The sequence below is a fragment of the Mustela lutreola genome, chromosome 8, assembly GCF_030435805.1.
Source record: "Mustela lutreola isolate mMusLut2 chromosome 8, mMusLut2.pri, whole genome shotgun sequence".
NCBI lineage: Eukaryota > Metazoa > Chordata > Mammalia > Carnivora > Mustelidae > Mustela > Mustela lutreola.
Window position 1 is genome coordinate 5,532,963 of NC_081297.1, and position 9,652 is coordinate 5,542,614.

General features: G+C 53.5%; 1 protein-coding gene across 1 annotated transcript; it reads left to right on the top strand.

Moving 5' to 3' along the window:
- The first annotated feature begins 720 nt into the window (after window positions 1-720).
- UCN3 (urocortin 3) lies at window positions 721-6,724 on the top strand. Its single transcript, XM_059183713.1, has 2 exons — window positions 721-987; window positions 5,964-6,724. The coding sequence occupies exon 2, from the start codon at window positions 5,970-5,972 to the stop codon at window positions 6,477-6,479; it is 510 nt and encodes a 169-aa protein (XP_059039696.1). The 5' UTR covers window positions 721-987; window positions 5,964-5,969; the 3' UTR covers window positions 6,480-6,724.
- Window positions 6,725-9,652: the final 2,928 nt, after the last annotated feature.

A 9,652-nucleotide genomic window follows, 5' to 3' on the forward strand; every position in this document is an offset into this window, starting at 1 on the left:
CCGGCCGCCTGCCTCCCCTGACCTTGGGCCTCCTCCTCGCTGGTTCCCTCCCTGTCAAACCACCTTTCAGTCCGGAGCTCTGCTCTCCTCTCCTGGAGCCCCCTTACCTGTCTTGAGTCTCCAGAATGGAGAGGTGCCTGTGAAAACAGCGTTCTCAACATCTTTAAGTTCCTCAGGGCCCTGCCAGTACCAGGCACACAGCAGGGGCTCTAAAAATATTGAATGAATGGATGAAAAAAAAAAATGGGTAAAATTCAAATTTCTGATTTTCCATCAGAAGCTCTAGGTACACGGTGCCTGCCCCCTCATGTGCTCTTTGATGAACACAGCCTTACCAAGCTCTGTGAGTAGCGGGAGATAATACAGCAGGTCAGGACCCACAAGAACCACAAGACAACAGGTGAACTTCAAGTCACCTTCCATACTTTCAAAGCAGGACCTCTGTCCATTCTGAAAAGGAGGGGTAGAGTGCTGAGGGCATAGGAAGACTGGAATCAGGGAGAACTGAGATCAGTAATAAAACTCTTCAAAGGAGCTGCTTCTCAATTTAACAGACCGTTTATTCTTTTTATCAATGAGCAGGTTGCTAGGGCAGGAGGGGAAGTGGGAGGCGATGGGAGGGCCAGTGGGGAGACGTGTAGGAGGGGTCAAGGATACAGAGTGCCTAGCATCTCCACGGCATCTCCACGACGCGGACAGCTGGTCCGGGCGTATTTTAAATGCAATCGCATCCCAGTGTAGACACCACGTCTGGAATTACAATCCACCCCGTGATCTGTCACTTTTATATATAAACACGAGGGAGTGGAGTGGTTTCCATAGAGAGGAAATATCACGGCCCACTTGGGAACAGTACAAGAAGAGAAGGAGCAGTGACCCCAGCGGAGACAGGAGTTCAAGGGGATGTTTCTGGGGCAGACCTCCTGGTCCTGAAGCTGCCGCCTGCCTCGCTGAGGGTTTCGACTCCAGAGCGAAGGCCACTCACAGGTAAGGTCTGGGCTGGGGACTCGTCCATGAAGGATGAATGTACTGGACCTGGGTTAAGCAGGACATGCTGGGGACCAGAGAGGGGTGAGAGACCAAGGCTGCAAGCGCCCCTAGTCACAGCCCAGGGAGCAGGGTGCGGAACCCCACAGTGTGCGTCTGAGGTAAGTAGAAGCCCACCCTCCCTTTGCTGGTACAGAGAGACCTGCTTTACAAGGGTGATAGATGGGAGGCAGAACAGGTTCTTGCAAATGTATGTTTCCGAAGAAAAGGGGAGGTGGGTGTGAATGCAAAGCCGTCATTCCCGGCAGGAGGGTGCTGGCCTGGATTGACTGTTTCCTCTCTGCACACCTGCGGGGCAGGGAATGTCTCCTTCTCGGGCTGTGTGGCCCCGCGGAGAAGCCCAGTGATTGATTCACCCCGGGGCAGTTGGGGCGAGAGGGTAGTTTCAAATCCAGGTCCTCTGCCTTCAACACCCAGAGTCCTTTGTCCCTTGCCAAGTTGGGGACATTAGAGGAAGGGGACAGACACCCGTAATGACTTGGTGCTACCTGTGAAGGGGAGGGAACATAAAGATGGATTTTGATGTCTCTGATGTCCAAGTTCTCTGAGAAGTCGTGTTTGCAATTTTCTCCTCAAACATGGCAATCTAGTGGCGATCTCACACACACACACACACACACACGCACGCGCGCGCGCGCGCGGACTCCACTTCTGAGAATGGGTTAAATAAGGTGACTACGAACACCGCCAGCACACATTCTCTGTAGCAGGTCTGTTTCTCCTTGCTGTTCCTCCCTCTGCGGGGAAAGCAGCCTTTCACGCAGACACCCTCCTTGGAGGCTCACTTGGGGGGTGAGCTGCTAGCCTTTCTGTGGGGACGTGCGTGACACACATACACACTTCCAGGAGTCCACTGTAAGAAAACAGCTCCTTACTCTAACACGTGTTGACATGCATAAAACCCCTCTAGATTCGGCAGCCACGGTTTTTATAAAGTGGTTTTTAAATTCAGCTGCTTGACAGTGTTTGCAGACCAATGGGGTAAAACGGGGCGGGGGGTGGGGGTTGTAATACGGGGACTCACCCCGCCTTCCTCACCTCCGGAACACAGAAAATGGGAAACGGGCTGGCACAGGGCGACGCTGTTTGCCCCTGGCTTTACCACCTGTACCTTTCCCCTTGGGGCACCCTCTCCCTCAGGGTGCTCTGCCCCAGGCTGGCGCAGGTCCCTTGCGGCCTCAGGTCCTCGGGCGGGACTCTGGGACAGCTCTGAGAAGCACCCCGAGAAGTCCTTGCTGGAACCCAAAAGAAGGGGAGTTTCAGGTACCCAAACCCGAAAAGCACCGACGGAGAGCTCTGTTCTCTTCCATCTAACTAGAGGGGAGGCTGGTTTTCACAGCAGGTGGCAGGGACCGCCTAAACCTTTGTGACACTCACTAGGGGTGACAGCGAAAGAATCCAGAGAATGGAGGAGGGGCAGCTTGCTCCTGAATCGCACTTGTGTTGAGGAGCACAGGGCGTCTGTCTGCCCTGGAGACCTTCTTCCCTCCTGCCCGGAAAACCCTAAACTCTCTCCACAACCTCCCTGCCAGCATTAACCCTTTCTCTGGGAACCAGCATTTTGAGTCTTTAAATCCTTTCCATCTTACAAGCCCTTGGAAACTGCTCCAAAGCTCCAGATGCCTCCAGGCAGTAAGGCAGCTAAAGCCACGATTCATCCTATGTTTCCACAAAACAACCAGGAACTAGCTGGGTAAATGAGAAAGCCGCTGTCTGGTTATTGAACACAATATTAAAAGACATTAAAAGAAAAGAGTCCAGGGACGCCTGGGTGGCTCAGTTGGTTAAGCAGCTGCCTTCGGCTCAGGTCATGATCCCAGCGTCCTGGGATCGAGTCCCACATCGGGCTCCTTGCTCAGCGGGGAGCCTGCTTCTCCCTCTGCCTCTGCCTGCCATTCTGTCTGCCTGTGTTCGCTCTCTCCCCCTCTCTCTCTCTGATAAATAAATAAAATCTTTAAAAAAAAAAAAAAAAAAAAAAAAAAAAGAAAAGAGTCCATTTTCCCACAGAGATAGTCGTCCTTGGTCGAATGCTCTCCGGGAATTCTAAGGAGCTCGCAGGAGGACAGGGGGCGCTCACAGGGGCGGTTCTCACGGTGCTGTCCCCGGACCGCCCTCCAGGAGCACGTTCGAGAGGCAAAAGCTCAGGCCTCTTCCCCAACCTACTGATCCAGAAGCCCCCGGGACAGCGCCCTGCAGCCCACGTTTGAACAACCAACCCCCCATGTGGTTCTGAGCTCCTCGAAAAGCTGACAGCAGCTGACTGAGACGGAGTTTAGGGCCGGGGGGAGCCTGCCGGGCTGAGGACGGAGAATGTGGGAGAACGCCAAAACCGAAAATCCAGAAATACAACACAACAAAGGGACGGGTCTGCAGGGTCAAACTAGTGGAACAGAGTCACCGGCATGTCGAGATGTAGGTGTAGAGAGACACACAGATAAAAATAAGTAGATGCAGATGTGGCTTCCAAGACGGTTATACGTGAACTGAATCCTATCCTAATCGGAACTGGAGATGATTTGTGTGTCAACGGAGAGGAAGCGGCCTCCTTTATTAAGTAGCTGGGTGTAAGCTCTATGAGGCAGTTACCGCGGTCTCCATCTATCCGATGAGGAAGTGGAAAGGCACAGAGGTCAAGCACCCTGCCCACGGGCTTGCGCAAAGGACGGGGAGGATTTGAACCTGGGTCCCCGTAACCCCAGAGTCCGTGTTGATTTCTCTGCACAACACCGCATGCCCAGACCCGGGGGGGGGGGGGGGGGGGCATGCATTTGGAGCACATAAAGCAAGGATCACCTATGTTTTTCATAACTGTCGGATAAAATAAACTCGAAATTTTTAAGATGTAAAAACAAACAACAGACGAACAAATCCAGCTGGTTTCTTAAGGGAAAGGAAAAGGAAGGCGGTAGACACATGTGGAGTGTCCAGGAAAACCCCAGGCTTCTAAGGAACACCTGCCAGGTCCGTGTGCACGTGAGGCCTCCCAGGATTCTGCTTTAGAGAGAGAACGGGGCTCGGGTGCTTCCGGCTCAGCTCTGGCCCCATCCCTTCGCAGTCTGAAGAAACTGGGAAGGCAGCATGGGTTCGTTCCCTCTCTGTTTCTGGGAAATGACCTGCTGCAGGTCATGTTGGCGATGATCTGCAGAGCTGAGGCCAGCCCTCAGCCTCGGACAGCCTGCTGCCCCCCCACCTCTGCCTGTCACCACAGAAAACAGAAGGATCCTGTGCTAGTCCAGTCTTCTTTCTGATCCGTAGTCAGACGCGTTATGCATGGCACCACTGGCCCACTAGTCCAGCCTTCTTAATGCCCAGAAGGACCCCATGTTGATTTCTTTATCCAATTTGTTTCACTTCCTCAAAAACTACCTTATAGGAGCGGCCCCCCAAGTTTGACAGCTAACCACACCTTTCTCGCTTTCTTTTGTGAGAACCAAGGATGTCTCGGGCAGAAAATAAACTCCAGGTTCAGGTAAAGCAGCCCAAGGGCAACCCTTCACTCTTTGTGCCTCCTGGGAGGGGGTGAGGGGGTCAGCATGTCGGGGTGCCCAGCACAGCCAGCGGTCCTTCCTGGGGGAGGGGAGTCGATGAAATCCCACACCTTTGACCTCACATTTCTTTCTCACGCTTCAGAGAGGGTGACAGTGAAGTCAATGAACCTTGCATCCTTGGTCCAGAGCTGGAGAGCGCGCAGACAGGACAGACCACGGGGGCTGTGGTGCAGGGCAGGCTTGGTCCTAGTACGCAGGAGGTGAATTCTGTCCCCTTCACCATTTGCCTGAGGCCCAGTGACCACACCCAACCCAAATTCAGATGGTCAGCGGGGAGCTGTTGCTGCAAAGGAGGCAGGGCAGCAGGGTGGGAATGACCCCGCTCAAGCCCATGTCCCTGCTGGGTTAGCACAGTGCCGCAGTGGCCCGACAACCATGATGGCTTCAAACCCGAAGTCCAGGGTACAGGAGGGACACCGAGCTGGACGTTGTCATGGCCACACATGCTGCCTACACTAAATTTAGGGTTTTTCCTTTTCTTTCTTTCTTTTTTTAAATAAAAGACTAAATGCATCCTTTCATGCCTCTGAGCATCGCTGCTGGCCCTGGACAACAGCGCGACCTCCCCTGCTTTTGAAGGCACGGACCCACTCCCGGAATGGCACGTCCTCGGACATGGGTGTCCCTGGATTGGCTCTCAAACCATGTCTCTCTCACTCAGTCAAATAGATAACCAAGAACTTCCATATAATAGAGACAGCCGATCGTTTTAGGACTGAGGTCACATCAGTCTTCGACACTAGAAAACACAGGTGTTTTTTGTGAAGTACTTAATATCTCTACACAGAGACCAGACTGAATTTCACTTCATAAATTCTGTGGTAAAACCAAACAAATTCACAACTGTTTGCTCCCGAGGAATACTGATAGCCCAGCAGGGGGACGGGTCTTAACGACCAGCCTCAGACACACTGACTGGACCACCCACCACAGTCTTTAAACAATAGGGATGCACTGAGTCAGCAGCACTAAGGACAAGAGAACTAAAAGTCATCAACCCCAGTAAGCCCCGGAACGCTCCCCTGGCACACTCGCCATTCATCTCGCAGGGCCAGCAGCGGCCAGCAAAGCTGGACGAAACAGAAGTCATCAATACCAGCCGATCAATGGCTCTCAGACTTTACCGACCATCAGAATCACCTGAAGACTTGATTAAAACTCAGATCCTTGGCCCCGGACTTTTGGATCTAGTCATTCTGGGGGCAAGACCTGAGAATTCTTTGCATTTCTCACCAACTTCCCGACGCTGCTGCTGGCCCCGAGTCCCCACTTTGAGAACCGTTGTAGACTATGACCAAAGCCCTACTGAGTTTGAACCCCTGTCCTCCCGAGCACTGAACCTTCTCACACCCCTGTTCTCGCCCCCAGGGAGAGATGCTGAAGCCAGCCCACCTCCTGCTGTTGCTGCTGCTGTTCCCAGGGGCCCCCCGGCCGGGCCTCTCCCAGAAGCTGTACAGAGCCAAGTCCTTCTTCGGCTGTATCAACCCGGCCCTGTCGGAAGCCAGGAGGAGCTCGCTGGAGGATGTACCACCGCTGAGCAAGAGAGGCTTCCCCTACCTGCCCAGCCAAGACCCCTCCTCAGGAGAGGAGGAGGAGGAGGAGGAGGAGGAGGAGGAAGAAGGCAAGAGCAAGAGGACCTTCCCAGGCTCCGGGGGCAGCAGTGGAGCGGGAAGCGCCCGGTACAAATACCTCCCCCCAGCTCAGCTCAAGGGCAGGCCGCACCAGGAAAAGGCCAAGAGTGACCGGCACACCAAGCTCACGCTGTCCCTTGATGTCCCCACAAATATCATGAACATCCTCTTCAACATTGCCAAGGCCAAGAACCTGCAGGCCAAGGCAGCTGCCAACGCACTCCTGATGGCACAGATTGGGCGTAAGAAGTAGAAGCAGAGACCAGCAGGAGGGCGGCAGCACACCAGGGACCGGGACGAGGTCTGGGTGGAGGGCGAGGAGCTGCCCATTCAGCCGGTTTGTATTTCGAGGGCTGGATCCTATTCTCGAGGCTGCTTCAGTGCTCGGCCCCCCTGCTCCTTCCTGCCTCCAGCCCGGCACCCTCCTCTGCACACACATGCACACAGGGCGTACCGTCCTACCCACACAGACACGAGCCCCTTCATGTCTCTCCCTAGATTCTGCATCTGCTTTCTTCTTCCCTGCTACGAGAGGCAAAATCCCGCTGTCCGGCTCGCCGCGCTCTTCCTCCATGGTCCATGCCTGGGGAGAGGGCGGGGAGCACTCCTTCCTGCCCACCCACACCCACGGCTCACCATCCTGACTTCGGACCCCATCTCTTCCCTCTCTCAATCCCATTAAAACCAATGGCTTCTGCAACCCTTGGGCTGGTTTCAGCTTCTTTTCCTTCAGCCTGTGGCCTTCACGTCTCTGAGCATGGAAAAGTGGAGGCGGACCAGGGAGGTAGCCGCGGAGTCCGTGCCTGGTCTCTTCCGGGGTGGAGAGGTTCTCGCAGTCCTAGGAGGGGTAAGAAAAGGCTGGGAAAAGCCAAGCTGGCAGGACTCTGGCGAACGTTGCTTAGGTTAGAGCCATGTGCACGGACTGGTCCAGCCCAGGAGGCCTAGCCGAGGGTCTGCTCTCGAGTGGGCACTGGGTTAGGTGGGGAGGGGGCTTCCAGTTACTCCCCTGTGCTGCCCTGAAGTCCGCCACGGCTGGGCGTGGGGGCCCATTTCTTGGCCCCTCAGCGATGGCCCAGCCGATGCCGGGCCTGGTGGCAGGGGCCGGTGGTGGGCGAGGCAGGTCCTCTGCTCTCCTCGAGTCTGCACACCGAGTGAGGATCAAAATAAATACACCAAGGGCTGTCTGAGCGACCAGTGGCTAAGCGATGGCAACCGGCGTAAAGAATTGTATGAGGGATTCGGAGATGAGAAGGTTTAACACGAGTGAAAGTCCAGTAAAAGGGGACATTGGCAAGAACTCGGATGGCCTCTGGCTGCAAAACCCAAGGGCCAGATTCCCGAAGAGGGACTGTGCTTCTACTCCCTCCTGCGGGGGGAGAAGTCGTGAGTAACAGGACAGGAACCTCCACATGTCGCCATTACTTTACGATAAGTGACGACACGCGGGCAGCCAGTGCTACCACTGCCCCCAGAGGCAAAGTCCAAACCCAGATGCAAAACAGATTAGAAAAATGCTTGCAGCTCATACAAAAGACCAAGGGCTTACCAATCAAATGCATAGCTGCTCAACACTGAGGAGAAAAGAACCGTGCCCCCAAACAAGCAAGGACAGGGACAGATTTGTCTCTGTTCTCTCTCTCGCACACATATTCAGACGATCTTTACACCTGTAAGGAAAGGCTAAACTTCATTCCTCTGAGAACTGCACTCATATCCAATTTCCCACCTATCAGACCAGCGAAAGTCCCCAAGCGTGACGATTAACCTAGACTCCACAGAGGATGATGGGGGTAATAATGAGTTCACGTTAGTGAAAATTCCCAACACAATCTCTGTTGGATGATTTGTGTTGATTTGAGCTCCCTTGAAAAAAATCATTGAAACTCTCTTTTAAAAATAAAACAAGGCTCGGGGCGCCTGGGTGGTTCAGTGGATTAAGCCGCTGCCTTCGGCTCAGGTTGTGATCTCGGGATCCTGGGATCGAGTCCCGCATTGGGCTCTCTGCTCACAGAGGGCCTGCTTTCCTTCCTCTCTCTCTGCCTGCCTCTCTGCCTACTTGTGATCTCTCTCTATCAAATGAATAAAGTCTTTTAAAAATAAAACAAGGCTCAAAAGCCAAGTGAACCTCCTCCAATAGACAAGAACAGTGGATGCACGATGTGACCTCAAACGTCCCACCACATAAGAAGCAAAGGGACCTGCTTTCTGACAGTGGCATGACTTTAAAGCTATAACTAAATAATCAGGGAAAGCTGAGCCCATCCAAAATTCTATCAGATATTTCATAAAATTCAAAAAAAAAAAAAAAACTTGTTCTGCTTTTGCTTTGTCTTATTGATGAGAGCCTGGTGAATTCACCCCACTGCTCTGTCCCTACACTCTGAAGCTAAACACAACTTAACACGTACGCACACACTCATGCACATGTACTCATCCACACACGCACGCACACAATCACCAATCTCACCTTACAATCCCGACAAGCCCACCATGGACAAAGCCCTCAGCAAAGACACTGCCACTCCCACTCTGACTACCCGAGACGTGCACTCATTTTCTTCTCTCCTCAAACTTCACATATTTCCTCCCCGTGTTCCCATCGTAGCTGGAGACCTCGCTTTTCATTTCACCAAGAATATCAGATGCTTCTGAAGCAAAATTTCACAAACCCCAGGCATCGCCATCCACACACTCTGCCTTCTACTCTAAGCTGGACGCACCACTCGTGGGCCCCGTGTCATGCCCAAAGTTCCCATCTGCGAGACACTGACCCAACAAAGCGTTGGGTCCTTTCTGCCGCGTCATCAGCATTACCCCCTCCACCGCACCAGTCATAGCAGCACACAAACCCACTTCACTTTTCCTGTGTTGAAAACAAACCCCCCAAATCCTTTTTTTTTTAAAGGTTTTATTTATTTATTTGACAGACAGAGATCACAAGTAGGCAGAGAGCGAGAGAGGAGGAAGCAGGCTCCCTGCTGAGCAGAAAGCCCGATGCGGGGCTCGATCCCAGGACCCTGGGATCATGACCTGAGCCGAAGGCAGAGGCTTTAACCACTGAGACACCCAGGCACCCCAAACGCCCTGAATCCTTAACTGTCACTCTTTCCACATCGTAGTGGACCACTCTGCTCCTCCTATGACCATCCACTGTGGGCAGTTATCTCTTGGGACTGTCTCTCACACTTTCTCAGGCTCCCATCCCTACCATTTCTCTGGATGGTCTTTTCTGAGTGTGTGCAATCACACACACACAGGCACGCATGCGCGCGCGCACACACACACACCCACACACACACACACACAAATGTCCTTCAGAATAGCAAAACAGGGACGCCTGGGTGGCTCAGTTGGTTAAGCAGCTGCCTTCGGCTCAGGTCATGATCCCGGCGTCCTGGGATCGAGTCCCACATCGGGCTCCGCAGG

Bases quoted from the DNA above. Each gene is read 5' to 3' on its own strand.
- UCN3 (XM_059183713.1), top strand. From the start codon at position 5,970: ATGCTGAAGCCAGCCCACCTCCTGCTGTTGCTGCTGCTGTTCCCAGGG.